General features: G+C 44.6%; 1 protein-coding gene across 10 annotated transcripts in view; it reads right to left on the bottom strand.

Annotated features, from left to right (window-relative positions):
• The window catches only part of CDC14B (cell division cycle 14B), a 95,668-nt gene that overhangs the window by 4,666 nt on the left and 69,986 nt on the right, over positions 1 to 21,016 (bottom strand). For 5 of the 10 annotated variants that reach the window (XM_070400878.1, XM_070400881.1, XM_070400882.1 and 2 more), the window contains exons 8-13: positions 20,820 to 20,907; positions 19,780 to 20,010; positions 13,202 to 13,340; positions 12,875 to 13,034; positions 12,118 to 12,215; positions 2,537 to 2,653 (exon numbers count right to left, since the gene is read on the bottom strand). In XM_070400878.1, the coding sequence (XP_070256979.1) occupies positions 2,537 to 2,653; positions 12,118 to 12,215; positions 12,875 to 13,034; positions 13,202 to 13,340; positions 19,780 to 20,010; positions 20,820 to 20,907 (833 nt within the window). Of the gene's footprint in view, positions 1 to 2,536; positions 2,654 to 7,122; positions 7,268 to 10,559; positions 10,928 to 12,117; positions 12,216 to 12,874; positions 13,035 to 13,201; positions 13,341 to 19,779; positions 20,011 to 20,819; positions 20,908 to 21,016 lie in introns of those variants that run through there. The other 5 variants (XM_070400884.1, XM_070400887.1, XM_070400880.1 and 2 more) reach the window with 3 other exon arrangements.

The raw sequence follows: 21,016 nt of genomic DNA, 5'->3' as shown, positions 1-21,016 counted from the left end.
CGCAGGTGGCGACCTTCTCCAGACCCTCCGGGAGGCCTCCAGCGAGTTAATGCGAGGCCCTGGAGAACGGACCAACTCTTCACTGCATTTAAGAGCGACGTGAAGGTGGTTTCTAGCTCTGACAGGAGGCGGGAGATGCAGAGCGCTCTAAGGATGGGAATGTCAGGTATCTGCTCCTTTAACATGTTTGTGGGAAATTCTCCCGAGTTGTGGAGACTCTCAGTAAAGAGAGCCGCAGCAGTGGGCAGTGCGTGTGGGGAGGTCTCCTCCAGAACCTCTAAGAACAGAACAGAACGTGGGTACGAAGTCAAGCTCCTGCTGCTGGGATGGCGTGAACAGCACAGACCTGCAGGAGAGAAGGCAGCTCTCGGGCTGTGGGCAGGCCGGCGCCTCGAGGGCACGGATGAGCCACTCTAAAACGTGTGCTACTCTTTTCATATTGTTGTCTAAGGAAAGAATCATCTCAGCTCATATTATTCTGTCCTAAATTGGATTACATACAAATGTATTAATTCCTTTACCATCCTCCAATCAGAAGCCAACACTATTCAGTAGGTAAAGCTTCTGGCTGTAGCTGGGCTACCATCGCTTCCTGAAAGCTGGGAGTGGGACCTGCACATGATGTATTTGTCCTTCTTTGGTGAGCAGGGGACTCACAAGGTGACCTAGCACCAGCCCACACCCTGCAGGAGGCCAAGGAGACCCCGCCAAAGGGGGTGGTGGAACACAGCGAACCCAGTGCACCCTCACTGGTTCCCTTCCCTGCCCCTCCCAATCTGGAAAGTCCATTTCAGAAACTTAAAAGAAGCCTTTGTGCTTTTCAGCGCTCTCCCCGGTGCCTGGACACGGCCTTGGGCCATTTCAATGGTAAGTCAGGCACCTCGGTCTGAACTCGACCTCAGACCCTCTGAGCCTCGGTCCGCAGAGAGCACGGCCATTCGAACATGTCCAACTACCACCAACAGCTCCCTATTTGAACTTTTAACAGTTAATTCACCTAAAAGTGTCCAAGTTAAAACACTCCCATTTCACTCCATTCACTGTAGAAAAGTTCGGAAAAAAGCAAATGATTAAAAAAAAAAAATCCTCAACTGTCCTAACTGGTAATATCTTGGCATATTTTCCTATATCTTATTTCAAAATGCACAAATTGAAATATAAACATTTATAAATATTTGTTAGTAAATATTTATACATCTATAGATTTCTATACACATAAAGTATATCATACATTTATAAAATTGAATAATTCATAATAATTGTGCATAGCTCTTTTCATTCATCGCTTCATGAGCATTTATCCAGATCATTAAATTTTCTTTAAAAACATGATTCTAGATATTCATTTGGTATAATTCATCAGTCTTTAGACCATTTCCTCCTTCTTACTGTTATATAAATAACATTTTGCTTTTATAATGTACTTAAGTCTTTGGATTTGGTCAGTAATTCTCTAATGTTCTTCTTATGTAGAATTAGTATGAATATTTGATAACTTTCTGATGAAAAATTTTAAATCCTAAAATCATGAGTCAGTGCCCAATTCTCAAACACTTGTACGGGGCACCATCACATTCTCTATGGTAAAAGCACGCAGGAAAACGGTCCAAAGGGACTGGCAAAGACGAAGATGGCAGAGCCGAACAATTCCTTTAAGAAGGAACACACATGGAGCGGCTGGTCGCCAGCCGGTGCTCAGCACCCCGACGGCTGCGCCACCCAGAGCCTCGCTCAGCACCTCGGACGGGCCCCTCGGGCCCAAACCCCAGGCCCGGGGCAGAACAATGAAGAAGCAGCACGACATCTGTGCAGGACGTGGTAGGGAAGCCAGTGACCTGTTAGAGGGATTCGCTGTGCCAGGAGCGCACCAGGACAGGGCCACGGCTGCCCCCTCCAGGCTACGTCACCGGAGCTGCCTGCCTTCCGCTCCAGGGAGGACAGCGTGGGCTGCCTGCTCCTCCCCCAGAGGGACCTGTTCATAGAATACGGTCATGACAGAGCTCCTGAGGCAACAGTGAGTAGCGGATGCGGCTGCAGAACATGCCCCTCTCCCTTCAGTAATGAGGGGAAGACGCAGGGCTCAAAGGGAAAGAGGAGCCTCGTGGCCGTGGACTGTGGCCAAGGTCAGTCCCCGAGTCACGAGGGATCGCAGCCCCACTAAGCTCGCGTGTCCACCACACTTATGTGCAGCGAGCTCTCCAACAATCCTGCAGCACCGGCACAGAGAGGGTCCCCCGAGTCCTGGCAGGGAGCCTTGGGAATTCTTAATTGAGAACTTACAACAGGCTCAGCTTGCCCACATTATGACCCAGAGACCACATCTCCAGGGTTGAACATCGTTTTTGAAAAACAAAACTAAACAAAATCCTGCATTGAAATGGTCCGGATTTCCTTGGATGACCAACACATCAAACACATTTGATTAATTCCCCATCACAGGGCCTCTGCCTTTGCCTGTCTTCATTCCTGTCCCCAGAAGGTGAAACTGGACACACAATGCTTGGAACTTTTCAGAAGACTCGGATTCTTTTCTCACCTTTTAAAACTGCTTTTCCTTGAAGCAGATCTGGTGGTTCTCTTAGCAATGCCTGCACTGCCAGAAATGCTAGGTTCAGATGTGTTACAGCTCTGAACACTGGACTGAAGAATTACTCTGAAAACAGTTGGAAAAAATAAGATTATATCACTGAACAATTTCCAAATACTTGACACAGGAAGGCATTGTTGCACCTGAGTGCAAATTATCTGATGGAGAATTGGTAGGATTTTCCACAAACACATGTTTACATCGAGGTCTTTTGAAATGAAGCATCTCATTTCCTCATGAAGGTTAGTCACACAAAGATAAACGAGTGACCTGGCATTTCAACAAGCCCCACACCAAAGAATCAATCAGCAAAGCAAATGTTTGTGTCCCAAGTAAAAGTAAATCCTCAGAATTCCTGTTATGAAAACAAGAAATCATTTAAACCCCCCAAATTCTATAGAACGTGAATATAAATATCTAGACAATATTCACTCCTCAGAGCTGAGAGTAAGGGCAATAAACCCAGAATCAATACCAATTTCACATAAGACTTCACATTTTAAAACCATGTCCAAGCAATATGTGAGTTTTATTCGGATTACAACTACTTACTAAATCACCAAGGACCATTAACAAGAAAGTGAAACTGCCTGAATTCTGTGATACTTGATTTAATTAAACTATGAGGACCTCCAGGAGGCGATGCTATGGGGGTAAATTATACGGAGGCAAATTCATGAATGAGAAAGAACTGCCTCCGTGCAAGTGGGGGGTGTTTTTGTATTCCTCACTCAGTTGTCACAGGGAAAACATCAAAAGACTTTATACACATTCCTTTTCTTCAAGAGACTGAAATGCTCAAATGTATGCCCCCACATTTAGGAAAAGTACTCAATGTTATTTCTAAGAGAAAACACTGGCTTGAAAAAGCTTCCTGCTCTCATATGCAAACATAAATACCACAGCCAATAACAACGGACTTGGACTCAGCTCTTAAGAGTAAAAAGAAACCATACCAGCCTGGCCTGTGTGGCTCCATGGCTGAGCACTGGCCCACGAACCAAGAGGTCGCTGGTTCCCGGTCAGGGCACATGCCCTGGTTGCATGCTCCACCCCTGGTCGGGGGAATGCGGGAGGCAGCCGATCAATGTTTCTCTCTTATTGTTGTTTCTATCTCACTCTTACCCTTTCTCTCTCTAAAGTCAATTTAAAAAAACATATATTTTTAAAAAAGAAACCATTCCAACAAACTAGTGGTCCCCGGGCTGCTGTCCATCGAGGGTTTCTGAAAGCCTCATGAGACAGCCCCGCTCGCCCCCGCCCACCCCATCTTACTGAGGGAAACTGATCCTCGCTAATGAGCCAATGCTGGACTCAGGACTTCTCGTCAAGTTTTACCTCCTAAATCAGTGATGGCGAACCTATGACACGCGTGTCACAGGTGACACGCGAACTAATTTTTTTGGTTGATTTTTCCTTGTTAAATAGCATTTAAATATATAAAATAAATATCAAAAAAGAAGTCTTTGTTTTACTATGGTTGCAAATATCAAAAAATTTCTATATGTTCCATGGCACCAGAGTTAAGTAAGGGTTTTTCAAAATGCTGACACGCCGAGCTCAAAAGGTTTGCCATCACTGTCCTAAATGTTGACTGTGCTGGCATATGCAGCAGATACAGTTGTGCGATTAAAGACACCCACTGCCCTGGCACATGAATTCTATGCCTGAAAACAAAGGATTTATTTAAAGTTTTTCTGATTACATAAAGGAGTGTCTGTCAAAGATGTGAATCTAGAATCAAGAATTTTTCATAAAGAAAAAATAAAACAACAAAAACCAGCCAAGGGGGCTCCCGCTGCCGTTTCTGAGCCCAGGCCCAGGGCGCTTGCCGGGCAAGGCGGTTTATCTCCATTTCCACAAACGGAGGAAGTGAGACACCGACTCCTCAAATGAGGCCACTGACAGCCCAGAGTATGGACAACTACCGCACCGTCCAATCGTTAATGTGAGGAAAAACACGGGCCAATGCGTCGCCTGCTTAGGAAATTTGAGATCTGATTTCTTAAATTGACAATACTATTCAAGACAAGAAATTACCGCTAAATCAAATTTTAGGCTGACAGGAAAGTTTTTTGTTTTTTAAAAAGTATTTTAAAGTATCTATCAAATTAGTGTAAACAATTAATGTGACTTAATATAATAATATTAATAACTGATGTGGAACTTTGAAATAGAGCATGGTAGACATTTAGAATGCATTAGCCACACTAATAAAGATTCGGGCCACCAGCTATTTGTATTAACAATAGAGCAGCTCTTACATCTGTAGATTATGCATCAATGAGGAGGGAAAAACCCAGCGACTGCACTTAGATATTACCTGAGAGAGCCTCCAGTACTACCTGGCAAGGGGATAAGCTGGCAGACTGCCAAGCTAAGCGAGAAGGAACCATTCCCACCTTCAAACCAATCACGTGACCTTGCAGAGCAATAGGCAGCACATGCACCTTCTCTCCCCCACCCTCCCCAGCAGAACCCTCTCTGGCCCTTTCTTCTCTGCGGGATCTGCCGAGCCCCAACATTCCCCAAGTTTGGACATGACATCTGCAACTTGAGGAATATTGTAAAGTAAAAACTATCAAGCCACAAAAGTGCCTCGAACATAAACATTCAATTCCAAGAAAAGAGTCCATCAGTGCAACTATGTACTATTTACACTGGCTGTCGACCGCGGATGCCAAACGAGCTTTCGAAATGATGAGCCGGGGCCCTGCAACTCCGGATGCATCTTCCCACTAAGAGTCTGACGCAGCAATCGGGGGGTCCTTGGCGTCGCCAGCTCCAGGCACGCCGCCAACTGTGGCCACGAGCAATCGCCTCAAAGACAACTACGAGGACTCCATTTGTTTACCCCATCGTTACCCTTGAAAGCTTTGATTTCTGTAAATTCCAAATTAATCAATCAGGCTGAATGGATACTCTGCTGCGGGTCTAGTGCAATGGCGAGTATTAGTAATAACAGAGAAAGGTTACACCTTCCTAGACGGTAAACAGAAGAGAGCCTCATGGAGCCCATTTAAAAGTTACCCTGGGAAAATAAACAATCAAAGCACCTGAGTACTATTAGCAGCGCCACCACCCATTTGGAGCTCATCTATTCAAGACAGCTCTGCCGCTGGAAAACCACCGGGAAGGGCCGTCTATATTGGAAACAGTGTGTCAGCCTATGCGACAACTTCGTATTTAATGACACATTTTAAGAAAAGGTCACAAATAGAAACACGTTAAGCAGCTTTTCCTTAATTTTGAAAAGAATGAAGTCTGCTAGGTTTCACAGTCCTTCCCCACCATCTGAAGACACTCAATGAAACCATAAAACACGAGTGGTGGTTGCCATGAAATGTTACTTTGGAGGAAGTCCTAGCAGGAACTTTTGTATTTCTTAATAAAACTCCCAGGTCCGAGTTGGAACAAGAAGAGAAATCCTTGAATGAGCTAAAGAAAAAATGTCAGAGAATAAGGAAGGCAGCCTAGACGGGAGAGGGCGCGGTCTCGGCAGCCGCCAGGGCACCGCCGGGCCTGCGCTGGGTCTGGGCTGGAGATCCCGGTGAGCTCGTGCACGTTCTTCTGCAGGAAAGACGTCTCTTCTCGGGCACGGTATTCATTTAAGGGTGAGAGGTGTCCAGAGAACACAGTCTGTCCATGTCACCCTAAGAAAGGCATTTTGGTTGCTTTCGGGGAAAGAAGGAAGGCAGGAGCAGCGCTGGTCATGCAGAAACACAAACAGACAAGACTCCAGTCTTCTCTGCTTCCCTCCGTCCAACATCCAGTTCTGAACACTGCACGTGACTGTGAGGGGAGGCAGGGAAGCGAGGTCGAGGAGAGAGCTCCGCAAACTCAAGACAGAGACTTGCTGGGAAGCAGCTGCTGCGAGAGGCTATGTACACGGCCTCGAGACCTCCTGGCTACAAAGTCCGATCTTTACCAACAGAAGAAAATCAGTGCGAAACTTACTTCTGCTAGATTGGAAAGGATATGCTAAAAATATTTACTCTAGAAACTAGAGAAAAGTTGTACAGACAGGTAATGGAAAGAAAAGCGCCCCAAAGTAACTAAATATTTTTAAGAGGGAAAGAAATTGCTACTTCAAGAAATCTGTTAAGAGTCAGCACATCTTAAACACAAAGCCAGTGGCTAGTATCGACTCAGGAGCCAAGGATCGCAGTTCGATTCCCAGTCAGGGCACATGCCCGGGGGGCGGGCTCGATCCCCAGAAGGGGCCGTGCAGGAGGCAGCCTATTGATGATTCTCTCTCATCAGTGATGTCTCTATCTCTCCCTCTCCCCTTCTCTGAAATAAATAAAAACATTAAAAAAAACCAAAAAAATCAAAGTGTGTTGTTTTTAATGTCCCTTGTATGAAAAGAATAGTGAAAGGCCCCCTTCCCTGACACCACACCATGAGTTGAGTTTTCGAAAAAGGACCTTTGAGAAAAAGCAAATCAATAAAGCGAGGAGAGCTGCTAGCGACAAAAACATGCATCATGGGAAACGGCAGCAGTGAGCTAGTAGAGAAATGGGTGGGACACTTACACAGCAGCTATTTGTCAAAGGGTCCGATGGCTACTGTGCTCTTAAACCATCGAGACAGAATAGCAGGATGGGAAGAATGTAGTCACAAACAATCCACCAGATGACAACACTACACAGTGCAGAGGTCAGCACAGCTAGGGAACATCTGGAAAGGGGTGAAGGGAAAGAACAGATGTTCAAACTGAGAAGCCAAAATAAATAAAACAATAAATAAATGAAGCCATGTGTAAGTTTTAGACACCCCGTGATGATGCGAAAGGGTGGGAAACAAGGATGGGGTTTTGCTATATTACGTTGGGAAAAAAGGCGGTCGTGCCCTGGCTGGCATGCTCCGTGGTTAGAGCGTCCAGTGATTCCCGGTCAAGGGCATGTGCGGGAGGCAACCAACTGATGTGTCTCTCTCACATCGATGTTTCTCTCCCTCTGTCTCTCCCGCACCCTCCCACTCTCTCTAAAAATCAATGGGAAAATATCCTCGGGGGAGGATTAACAACAAAAAAAATGCTGTCTTCAGTATTAAACTAATTTGACACTTGGTAAGAACAGAGTAGGCCCAATCTTTAGTTCAATAACTGCCCCATGTTAATATAATTGTATGATACAGAAATCAAAGTTGTTGTTATAGGGTTGAAATTCTTCAAAAAGCACGATATGCACACACAAAAAACTGAACCAAACCAGAGGGGAAAAGGAGGCAAAACCAACCAACTGATAACTAACAGCCGTCCATCCCCTCGGAGGCACCATTAGCAGCAGACACAGCATAGTGGGGCTGCTCTCACTTCAATAGAGCCATACTCTGTATCATCCAGGAGGTTCGTATCCTGAAAAGAAGGATTGCAAAAGTACAGGCAACCCAGACAACACGACAGAAGACAATTATCCTTATGAACTAATACAGTAAGTCCTCACTTAACATCATCGATGATTCTGCAACTTTATGCAAAACAAAATACGACAAAACCAATTTTACCGTAGACTAATTGGTATTAACAAAAGTTAATCTCCTACAGCATCTCATCAGTGTCATGAATAAAGTGACATTATTGGAGGACCTGCTGTACTGTACACATTTCCTTTGTTGTTTTTCTCATGCAACTCAACTCAGCTTTCAGCTTGGTGTTTCTTACTCCCCTGCCTGGCTTCCAGCAGTGAGGAAGGGACCTCCTCACAGTTGGGAGGGTGGTAACTCCTTCCAACTACATTTCCAAACGGTCACCGACACATCTGTGACCAATAACAAAAGGCTCCATTGAGTCTTTGCTTTGTGCAAACTATTGGGTACAAACTATGAAGATTGTACAGACATCGTCATCAATGTCTGTCATCTTAATCATTGAAGACTAGGTGCCAGGCCCAGGCATCCTATGTGGGCGTGAACCCAAATCTAGACCACACTCTCTCACTTACTCCTGCCAGCAAAGAAAAACCAAACCAAACCTGCTGCATGGGTAAGGTTACAGGCTTAATAGTTACCCAGAATGTAATCAGTGACTTGGAGCACTACTGGACCCCACCAATCCCAATTTTCACTTGTAGTTACTGACTTAACAGTTATCTTAAAGGCAGAATGGCCTGAATGTCCAGGTGTCTGCCGTATAGACCTTTATTTGCTCCTCCAATGAAGCTCCTGGCATATGAATTATTTTCCAGGGATGAAAAACACACCCGTCAACACTGTACTGCTAAGGGGGGTGTAAGGCTTTTCAAGGCGAATTGATCTATACTTTTGCATATTCCTGTGTAGGATACATTTCCCCTCTTCATGAAGCATCTCATTGAACCACAACACACTAGCAGAAATGATCAGTATGCAGAGATAGGCAGCACGGGGGAAGTTATCAAATCTACGAAATCTACTTGAGCACAGACAGCCACGTACTTGCCATCATTCCCGACGATCACCTCCAGGTCATGGAGCTACATGACCTACTGTCTTCACGGTGGGCAGGCTCACACAGGCTTTCTGAGAAAATGACTATTTTACAATTTCTAATGACTTTCACTTTCCCCGAATATTGACTATAAAATAGAAACCGGTAGTTGGAATGGTATTTTACGTACCATACCTTTCTCTTAAGAATCACATGTTTCTCACTAACTTTCCTTATGATGAGTATTTTCATTTGGATTTAAGTGCCAATAGCAAAGAAAAATAACTTGCCCGCAGTGACAGGGGAGTCACTCGGAAGGCGGGGATTGAATTCAGGTTTCTCAATCTAAACTGCAGTTGAGCCGAAACCAGTTTGGCTCAGTGGATAGAGCGTCGGCCTGTGGACTGAAAGGTCCCAGGTTCGATTCCGGTCAAGGGCATGTACCTGGGTTGCGGGCACATTCCCAGTAGGAGATGTGCAGGAGGCAGCTGATTGATGCTTCTCTCTCATCGATGTTTCTAACTATCTCTCTCCCTTCCTCTCTGTAAAAAATCAATAAAATATATTAAAAAAAAATAAACTGCAGTTGAAAACTCTCTCAGGGGACTTTTCTTTCTAAAATAACAACAAAGATTTGGGAGGGGGAAAAAAATCTCCAATTGATCTCCTTTTTTAGAGCCAAGAGAGCTACAGATAAGAGCAACAAAGAGATGATTTTAATAGGGTTTCAAAGAACAGAGGAGAGGGCAGGCAGGCTGCTGCCCAGGAGGGGAAGGTGCTGAGACTGACGGAACGTCCCAGGGCCTGTGCACACAATGGGGGGGCTTTGGCCTTTTCCTTCAAAAGTGTGGCCTCTAAGCCTGCTAACTGTGCCTATGAGGGGGACAGTTTGGGGGCCATTCTATTATTTTTGGGTTATAATGAAAGGGGATCCTGAACTAGTTTTTTTTTAAAATTTATAACGTTTACCATTTTACTTGGTTTTAATTTATACCAAGAGTGCTTCAGAGCAAAGGGCCAGGGTCCTCGTTTGGCTTTGGGGTGGGGGCGAGGCTGGCTCCCCCTCCCCCGCCCTCGCCAGTTCCTCATTCACCATCACTGAGCACCCTCGGCTTCCCCCCAGGGCCTCAAACACCAAGGGGAGAGGAATGGCATCTAGTGTCACCTTCACATTTAGGATGTCAGTCTTCATTTACTGTTTCTTTTATTTTACCATAAACCCATCAGCTACGAGAGATAGTTATGGCCTCGAATGTTCTGGAAAAGAGTGAGCTGAACTCTAGGCTCAGAGACAGGAAATTTCCCACAAGCCCTATTTAACAAAATATTGGACCAAGCAGAACTGTCATCCCAACTGGAGAACGCAATAAGCTGTTGAGAAATAAACAGATGCTGCAGATTCTTAAAAACAATACAAAACACCCGGGCAGATGAAAAGCAGCCACAGAATCTCCCTTCCTGGGGCTCCCCACGCGTGGCCTGGGCAACGGCACCTGCCGCACCGGGAAGCCTGCCGGAATGTGGGACTGCTGCCCCGCCGGGCCCAGCTCCCCCAGGAGACTCGTGCACACTGACGTCTGACAGGCTCTGCGTTGGGCACTGCCTGTTGCCTCCATCAGGTCTAAAATGGGCTTCAGAATAATTATTTGGAGGGACTATCATGTTTCTAAATAAAAATAACCCATAAAGCTTTAAATAAAGACTTTTAATGAAATTTTTAAAAATGGCACTTGAAAAAATTACATAAAATGTACAAGCATTCTAGCTGATGGCAATCCCATTGCAAAGATAATGCTTAAATGGTGCCTACAGTCAACACCGATGCCCTCCACTCACATAGCTCCTTATTCTGGAAAATTCTATTCTTCTCTTGGATCTTGGAAGGACGCCTGAGGCAGAGGCCCAGCCCAACACGTGCCTCAGGGGCAATTCTACGTGAGAAGTTAAGATTATTAGGAGATACCAGGGAAGAACTATTTTTAATGAAAAATAAGGCTTCCTCTTCTCTGCCATGAACATTTACTGTCATTAGCACCTTATGCACCATATTACAAGATGCTTAATAACTGAGTAACTGGCCTCTGTCCACCACATAATAGGGGGAAGGGACTGGAAACTGGGTGCCCCACAACGATGAGAGGTTATTGGAAGGACGAAGTCCAGTGTCACAGGTGGGAGCATCTACTGAAGAATACCCTACAGCCCTGGTCGGGTGGCTAAATGGTTGGAGCATCGCCCCGTCCACCAAAAGGTTGCAGGGTTCAATTCCTGCTCAGGACACATATCTAGTCTGCAGGTTCAATTCCTGGTCAGGATGCATACAGGAGGCAACCAATGTTTCTCTCTCACATCAATGTTTCTCTTTCTTCTTCTCTCTCCCTCCCTCCTTTCCTCTCTCTCTAGAATCAATAAAAAACTTATCTTCAGTTGAGGATTTTAGAAAAAAGAGAATACCCTAGGGAAAAAAGTATGATGGCTAAGTTTTTTATTCTACTTTTTAAAAAAAAATCATACTGGATGTTCTGCGAGCTTTTATCCAAACTACCACTTACACAAGCAACAACAAGTGGACAAACACACACTCACTGACTCTAATACTTCCTATTCCCACGCTAAACCTTCTTCTGAAACTTGAATATAATTCCTCAAACAAAAAAGTTAAATAAAACATATAGTTTGATCTATTGTTGCCCTAAAGTAATATGATGACATTAAGCCACCATGTCACCACGGATTCAATTCTACCGTAGTGAAGAGATTACCTGCACCATAGCAGTGAGTCTAAGGATATTCACCATTTTTAATAATTATGGACAAATCTATTGTTTGTGGTTTACACTTGGTCTGACACCCTGAGGGTGTCCAGAGATGATTCCAGAGGAAAAGCATTCCTAAAGCTTTCCTATACACAGGCTAGGGGTCAGGATGGAGATGGAGATAAACAGAGGATAGCCAGGAGCTTCGTAGGCTATTTAAAATAACTCGATTTAAAATAATTTAGAATCATTTCAAAGTGGCCCAAGGGACATGCAACCATGGAGGAAATGTACCGGACAAATGCTCCCGAAGGCCTCCGACACGCACGAAATCACACCAGCCCCGCCAGGGCGCCCGGACTCACGTGAGGGGCACCGCGCTTGTTTTTGACTGTCTTCTGCTTTTCAGGGCCCGGAGTCTATCTCCTTGCGTCACGCCGTAGCCTTCGTCGTCGTCGCTGTACTGTACAAGTAAAAACACACTGAGCCAACCGCCCCGGCTGCCTGGCTCACGCAGCAAAGCACAGCAGCTACGCCCATCCCCGGGGCACGCACGCCCGCTTCTGGCTGAACTCTACAATAGCCGCTGCTTTTGAAATAAAGCTACAGGTCACGTGGCACGACACCCAACCTTCACTTCCAGACACAGAAGCTAATGGCGCTCCTGCTACAGAACACTGACAGTGAAGAGGCATAATGGGCTTTCAGTATTGGAAACATGCTTTTTAAAATTTCACATCTACTTACCATCGCTTAACACAGTACAGCTACCCCTAAACGCTTGGTTCTCTACAGTTCCCCACGTGGGAACGACCGGTCCCTAGGTCAGCTGTCACAAATGGGCAAGGTGTCGGGAAGGGGGTCACTAGGGCCACCGACAGCGCTTCCTTCGCATCCCCTCCCACCAGTGCCCAGTGTGTAAGAACTCCAGTGTCATGGACACATCACCTTGTTCTAACTATTTAGCAGAAAGTTCCTAGAGAGGACTCTACGTATAAAAAATGTGACAATAATCCCTCAAAATGTGCTTTATTACTCGATCTGCCGTTTCCTCCGTGCCCTGAAAGGTTCTCAAAGGCATTTAAAGAAATAGCAACAGAGCGACGAGGATGGTTCCATTACCAGCTCAGCTTCTTGCTTGTCGTGATGCTTGTCCCCATGGAGTGAAATGTCGTCCACAGCCACGAGGAGCTTGGAGACAGCTGCTCTGTGTTTGCCGTTCTCCTGGCCCCTTAACTTTTGACGGAAATAGTCTCCTTCCAACCAGAGGTTTGACTGTTTCCTGTCAGAGCATTTAAACAGCATCAACGTACACTTTTTGAGAAAGAGACAAACGAACAAGGTCGCCCTCCTAGACCGTCTGTCCTTACGGAGACTAAGACGTCTACTTCCGATCAGTATCCAGACCCAGCGTTCCCGAGGAATCACCAAAGCCTTCCATCTACTTACGTCACCAAGAACTGCTGCTGAGGCCCGATCACGGAGCCAGGCCTGCAGATCCTGATCCAGGCGATGGCCTCGGCCGCGGTCATCCTGTAATGCTTCATGATGTAGCAGGCTATCAGGGTGCCCGTTCGTCCAAGGCCAGCTAGGACGGGAAACAAGCCAATCAGACCTGGTCCCTGTTGCGAGGGGCGGGCCTGCCTCCCCAAACAGCGGTCCTGGAGTTCGGGCGCGCACTGCCATCACCTGGAGAGGTCTCAAAACACCTCCAGAGAACGGATTTAATGGTCCCACAATGCCGCCTCGACAGAGATTCCTAAAATCCCCCAAATGACTCTACACACAGCCAAGAATGAAAATCGCTGTCCAACTGACGACTCTCAGTAAGTACAGTGCTTCTACCCTGAGTTTTCTCTTAATGATAAAATCATATTCCCAAAAACACAGGCTTAAAATCTTGCAAAACTTTCCCCTTCATTTGCCAGTGTTTCTACTGTACTTTCCTACTCGTTTTCACATGATTTTTTAAAAACTCTATTGCTGCTCTCCTCCTTGACTCTCGCCTAAACTACTCTATTTCATCCTGTGAAGGTAATTTTATGTGTCAGCCTGGTAGGTGTATTTGGGTGAGAATAGTGGACTTTTGAGTAGGTGGATTACCCTCCATGTGGGTGGGCCTCATTCAATCAGTTGAAGGTATGAACAGAACAAAAAGACTGGCCTCCCCAAGCTAGGAGGGGCTCTCCATCAGACCGCCTCCAGCCTTCACGCACCACTGGCTCCTCTGGGTCTCCAGCCTGCCAGCCACCCTTGTGTGTGAGCCAAATCCTTTCCCTAAATCTCCTTCTATGCATCATACATGTCCTATTGGTTGCTTCTCTGGAAAACCCTCCTTGCTACAGATTTGGTACCATAACCATAACAACACATAAAGAATCGGGAGTGGCTCTGGCACTGGAATTTACAGGCTGCAGGAGTTTCAAGGCTCCTGTAAGAAAACACCCAGACTGCCTTGAAGGAGCTGTTGGCAGGAATATGCACGTTAGCACGGATTCTGGAGCAGACACAGGTGGAATTGAAGACCATGTTACTGGAAACTAGAAGAAAGGCCATCCTTGTTAGAAAGAGGCAAACTCCTGGCTGCACCGTGTCCGCAGGCTTTGTGGAAAGCAAAACTGTGAGCGGCGGCCTTGGATAGTTAGCAAAGGAGATCATCCGTGTGCGAAGGTTTGAAGGTGCAGCCGGGGGTCTCCTTACTAACACATAAAATACGAGCGGAGGGAGATGAATCCAAGACCTTTTTAAACAAAAAGGAACCAGAAACTAAACATTTTGAAAGTTCTAGGCCTATCCATACTGCGGAAAGCAAGCACACATGTTCTGAAGACAACACCAATGGTGTGGCTGAACATGCAACTCCATAGACATTACCCAGGGATTTAACCACCAGAAGCCAGAAATAGACACAGAGGTGGGCACGGCTGCCACCACCCAGGCCCAGGGGCATGGACCAGGCTACACGGTCCATAACGTCAGGGACAAGGCCACCACCAGAGCCAAGGAGGCGGGCCTGTGGAATAGATAATGGAGCCAGACAGTATTCTTCTCATTTGACTCCGGGTGGTGGACACACAGTGCAGAACACAGATCTTGTAACACAGGAACCCACACCTGAAACCTATATGATCACTTTAACCAATGTCAACCCAATAAGTTTAATAAAAAAAGGGCAAAGAATAGCTTCCCAAAGCCAAAGGGGGGAAAATTCACCAAAGCTTCTGCACAGCTAAGGGAAAATTAGATGTGACTCATGTGATGGCAACAAGATCATTTTGGTCTCAAATAACATTTTAAAAGGACACTAGGAAGCTGTTATTTAGCCGTGAAAGATTGACGAAAGACGTCTTTCTTCTTACTGACCAGGGAGAAGACGTCTTTTCCCCTGGTTGGGAATAACAAGTCCAGCAGATGCCTGAAAAGAGACATGTCTAAAAATCACTAACCCTCTTCCTCCTCCTCCTCCTAGCCCAGGGGTGGGCAAACTTTTTGACTCGAGGGCCACAATGGGTTCTTAAACTAGACCGGAGGGCCGGAACAAAAGCATGGATGGAGTGTTTGTGTGAACTAATATAAATTCAAAGTAAACATCATTACATAAAAGGGTACGGTCTTTTTTTTTTTTTTTTAGTTTTATTCATTTCAAATGGGCCGGATCCGGCCCTCGGGCCGTAGTTTGCCCACGGCTGTCCTAGCCCCTTCCCTCCTGGAATTGTTTGGAAGAAATTCCTTTATTAAGCACCTAAAGTGTGCTAAGTTTCAAAGGACAGATTTAGCAGCCAATTGAATAGCATGATTCAGATACAGTATTTCAGAGGTTGACAAAATTTTTCCATTTCTTTTACAACTATTCAACTCTGCTGTTTTAGCAAAAAGCAGCCATAGACAATATATAAATAAATATGTATGACTGTGTTCCGATGAAACTTAATTTATGGACACAAATTGGAAGTCCATATAATTTTCATGTCACCAAAAATTATTCCTCTTTTGATTTTGTTTAACCATTTAAAATGTAAAACCAGCTTCGTTTCATGGACAAAAGCTGGCAGTGGGCCAGGTACAGTCAGTAGGGCTGTGGTTTGCCTACCCCTGCACAACTGAGTGAGAAAACAGGGTGCGGAACTGTGTTTACAGCATGGTTTTCTGTAACTCAAAAACGGAGGCCTACAGATGAACAAAAGGCTGGAAATAAATCTATAAAACGCAGTTGCACTGTTACGCTGAGATTATGGTTGATTTTACTCCCTTTACTTTTTGGTGGTTTCCAATTTTATTGCTGGCAATATTTTACTTTAATGATGGAAATAAAACATTTTGAAAGAATTAAAAGAAAAAGAAGAGCATTCGTTTCAAGCTGAAAGATTTAGGGCGTTTGCTCTGCGAGGTCTAGACTGTCACCGTTTCTTCTTTCTAATTCCTCCCATTTGGAATGTGAATGCCTGTCCCACCACTGCATTTTGGAAGAACATGACTGGTCTGCTGTCCCAGGCTCACAGCTGGGGAGGAATTCTGAATGTCACCCAGAGCTGACTTAGACGATCGGCCTGAGACTTTCAACTTGGACTGACCACGGAATGAGTTAAGACTCTGGGGGCGGCTGTTGGGATGGAGTGAATGGTCATATTTATGTGTGAGAATGTGAGTACTGGGTAGCCAGAGAGTAGAATGTTATGGACTGAATTATGTGTCTCCTCCCCCTCCTTCCCCCCAAATCCATAGTATGTTGAAGTCCTCTGTCCCACATGACAGTCTCTGGAAAAAGGACTTTATGAAGGTAATTAAGGTTAAATAAGGCCCCGGCGGGCACTTAGTCCAATAGGACTGGTGCTCCGATGACATGAGGAAGCGCACCAGGAGTGAGTGTACACAAGAGACAGAGAAGGTGGCTGTTGGCTGCCAGGGCAGCTTGCCCAGACACATACCCGCCAGCACCTTGAATGTGGACTTCTAACCTCCAAAACGATGAGAAAATAAATGCCTGCTGTTTGACAGTCTGTGGTATTGTTATGGTGCGCCAAGCACATTAATGCACTTCCTGATCAAGCTCACGTTTCACTTGAAAATCCAATCTTCACACTGTCCTCAGTTTTCTTCCCAAAACAAAGATCTGATTATATCAAATTCTCTTCTGGTTTTTAACGGGTCCCCAGGCCACTTCTGGGTTTCACTGCTGACATTTAGGGCCAGACAAGTCTTTGCTGCCAGTGCGGGCCTGTGTGTTTTAAGATGTTCAGAGGCATCCCTGGCCTCCACTCTCTAGATGCCAGGAACACCCCTCCCCCTCGTTGTGAAAACCAAAAGAATGCCTTGCGACACTGCCAAATGACCTGGGGACCACAAACCACCCCAAAGGAACACCTCAGGTTGTATTGCTTATTATAATTTTTAAAACATGAAATAACCCATGCTGAATTTTGTTTAAATTATTCATTACTTAAAGTTGTGATAAAATGCATATAACATAAAACTTTCCACTTTAACCATTTTTGTGGATGTACAGTGGGGTCTTGACTTACGAATTTAATTCGTTCTGAGACCGAGCTCGCTAAGGAGCTCGTTAACTCAAATTACTCTGTCAACTCAATGCAAAAAATCAGCCGAGAGACAGCTGGTATCTCAAAAAACTCGTTAGTCGGGACACTCGTAAGTCAAGGCCCCACTGTATCATTTTCCTCATTTCATTTACTTCTCAGTTTCCTTTTAGTTCACTGAGCGTTTTTCAGACAGCCATGTTAGATTCTTTGTCAGGCAATTCAAAGACCTATGTTTCTTTGGGGCCAGTTTCTGGAGATGGTTTTAACTGTTTGCAAGTGTACAATCCAGTGGCACTGAAACACCTCACACTGCTGTGCAATCATCATCAATGTCCCCCGTGTACGTGAGACGACAGCGCTTCAGTTGGTGGGCAGGGTAGGGTGCTCCTAGGCTCGGAGATGTGGCTGGTTTATTGTGGTGGTCAAGTCCTGCATTTCTTTACTTATCTTCTGTCTGGTTTTTCTACCCATATTGAAAGTGGGATATTAACATTTCCAACTAGTATTGGACAATTATTTTTCCCTTCAATTCTGTCCAATTTTCTTTCCCATATTCTGAAGGTCTATTAGACATGTAAAATGTTTGTAAGTGTTCTATCTCCTTACCGTATTGAACCTTTATTAATATATAATGCCCCTTTTTGACTCATAACCTTTCATTAAAGTCTCTTTTGTCTGATATCAGTATAATCGCCTTTGCCCATCCTTTCACTTTCAATCTATTTGCGTCTTTGAATCTAAAATTGATTCTCTTTTATTTTTTAAGCCATTCTCCCAATCTCATCTTTTGATTAGAGAGTTTACAGCTTAAGTAACAGTAATATCAGCCATTATAAGTGTCCAATGCATTTACTTTGACCAGAGATCTGTATTTTTCAGATAGTTTCTAGTGACTAGCTAGTGTCCTTCCATTCAACCTTTAGCTTTTCTTGCACGTCAAGCCCAGTGGTAGCAAACTCCCTCACCTTTTAGTTATCTGGGAATGTCTTAATTTCACCCCATTTTTGAGAAAAGGTTTAGCCAGATGCAGGATTTGCGGCTGACTCTTCCCTTCAGCACTACCAAATGTCCCCAAACAGTACACACACTAACAGCTGAGCTCAGTTGATGTTTCTCTTCAGCCAGGTAAGCTTTGAACAAAGGAATTTCATCCTAAAATGCTACTGGAAGATGGAAAACACAGTTGAAGTACAAACTCTGCCTTTATTATTATTTGCAGTGTGTACACCCTATGTCCCCCCAAAATGTATGCACACTTTAACAGCTGATAACTCACTTCATTTTCATTCCTTTTTAGGTTTAACTGATTTAAAATAACGGGTGAGGCCAGACTAAGCTTTGAACAAAGAAAAATTATCCACTAGACTCTTATGGGGATACATAAAATATAAAGTTTATGTTACAAAACCAGAAACAGTTGACAAATCAAGGGCACACAAATACTGAACAAAATGATTCTTGATGTTTGTGATTCCATTGCTTCACATTATTAGCAGTGCCTGGACCAGAACAGTCATCAGTTTGAAAACAGGAGTTGACAAAAAATATTATTCATTCTATAGCTTCTTTTAAATTTTAAAAATGAACTATATGTTAATAAAAACTGACTTTATAATCATTCAAAGTGTGTATACATTTTTTGGGACACCCTATAGATCAACCTTCCGATGAGAAATCTACTGACATCTTACTGAAGTCCCTTGAATGTGATAAGTTGATTCTGTTTTACTGTTTCCAAGATTCTCTTTGCCTCTGACTTCAGAATGATTGATAATAATGCATCTGGGTGTGGGTCTCAGAGTTTATCTTGCTTGGGGCTCCCTGAGTTTCTTTGATGTTTACATTCACGTCTTTCTTCAAATTTGGGAAACTTTCAGCAATTGTTTCTTCAAACAATCTGTCTGCTCTGCTCACTGACATACCCTAGGGCCACCGAACAGCAGGCATGGAGCAGATTATGTGATGAATAAATGAATACATTTCCATGTGATAAGCCTTTGTAAGGCTATGAACACAATTTAACTTGTTATACTTTTCATATGAAATTAGGGTTTTAAAGCATTCTGTATATGTAGAGCTTTTTTTTTTTTTTTTTTATCAATAAAACCACAATAAAGTGGGATTAAGAAAAAAGCAACTTATGCCCAGTCAATGTGACTCAGTTGGTTGGGCACCCCCTCCCGGGCACCAAAAGCTGGTGGGTGCCATTTCATGCCAGGGCACATGCCCGGGCTTTGGGCTCGACCCCCAGTAGGGGGCATACAGGATGCAGCTGATTGATGTTTCTCTATCATCAATGTTTTTATCTCTTTCTTCCTCTCCCTTCCTCCCTGTGAAATCAATTAAAAAATCTAAAAACAAGCAACTTAAAAAAAAATACCTTCTGTAACCACAAAAGCACATCATCTAATGACCATGGTATATCCACAAACATACTCACACATGTACACATACATGCCCACCACTCGTTAACCAGCCCTACAGACATACCTTTACAATGCACTGCAATGGCGCCCTCGGCACTTTCACATATATCCAGAAATTCTTTGACGATCGCATCAGTAGGGGTGCTGCCATCCGCAAAGAAAAGATCATAGTGATCGAAACCAGCATTCGTAAATTGTTTGGCATTATACATCCTTTTATTCAGACGGATAATGGTAGTAACGTTGTGATTCTTAAAATAGGGAATGTAAGCCTCAGGAGAATGCTGGTAGTAACCTACATGAAGAAATTACCAAACGTTGTAAAATGCAGAAGGAAAACAATGGTAACAATTTCATCTGTAATTGTGTGGAAACAGTGTCTAGACTGGACATTGAATACCAATCTACAATAATAAAAGCATAATATGCTAATTAGACCAGACAGCCGGACGTCCTTCTGGATGAAGCTGCTGCAGCGGGGACAGAGGCAGAGGCAGTTAGGGGAGATCAGGCAGGCAGGCGAGTGGTTAGGGGCGATCAGGCAGGCAGGCAGGCAAGTGAGCAGTTATAGGTGATCAGGCAGGCAGGCAGGCAGAGTGGTTACGGGCAATCAGACAGGCAGGCGAGCAGTTATGGGCGATCAGGCAGGCAGACGAGTGGTTAGGGGTGATGAGGCAGACAGGCAGGCAGAGTGGTTATGGGCAATCAGACAGGCAGGCGAGCAGTTATGGGTGATCAGGCAGGCAGGCAGGCGAGCAGTTAGGGGCTATCAGGCAGGCAGGCAGGTGAGCAGTTAGGAGCCAGCAGTCCGGGAATGTGAGAGGGATGTCCCGGATTGCGAGAGGGTGCAGGCCCGGCTGAGGAACAACACCCTCTCCCTCCCCCCCCCCCCCCCGCCCCCCGTGCATGAATTTCATGCACTGGGCCTCTACTTTGATTATAAGTGTAAAAAAATAAATTAAATAAAGTTAAATCCAGGCAGAATAATGTACTGAAATGATCAAGTACCTTAGTTAAACTCTTAGGCCTCTTAAAAAGAAAAAGAAAAAAAAAAGATGGATACTTTTAATAAAAAAACTACCCAGGTCCCATATTTTTGCATACCATTTTCAAGTCTGGTTCTTGAATAAGGTCCACAGAAGGCAATGAATCGGCCTGGTATTATCCAATTTAAATCTCCATTTTCTGCTTTCTGCAAAGAGACCAGCATGATTCATTTTTAGACTTAATCTCTCCACACCCCTTCTCAATATTGAATGCCTGCTGAACTTCAAATCCATTTGCTTTAGCACAAATGCTGT

Source organism: Myotis yumanensis, unplaced genomic scaffold (assembly GCF_028538775.1).
Source record: "Myotis yumanensis isolate MYYU_CA2020_CCGP unplaced genomic scaffold, mMyoYum1.0.hap1 SCAF_21, whole genome shotgun sequence".
Lineage (NCBI taxonomy): Eukaryota > Metazoa > Chordata > Mammalia > Chiroptera > Vespertilionidae > Myotis > Myotis yumanensis.
The sequence above is the reverse complement of the archived record's forward strand: the minus strand, read 5'-3'. Positions and strand labels throughout refer to the sequence as shown.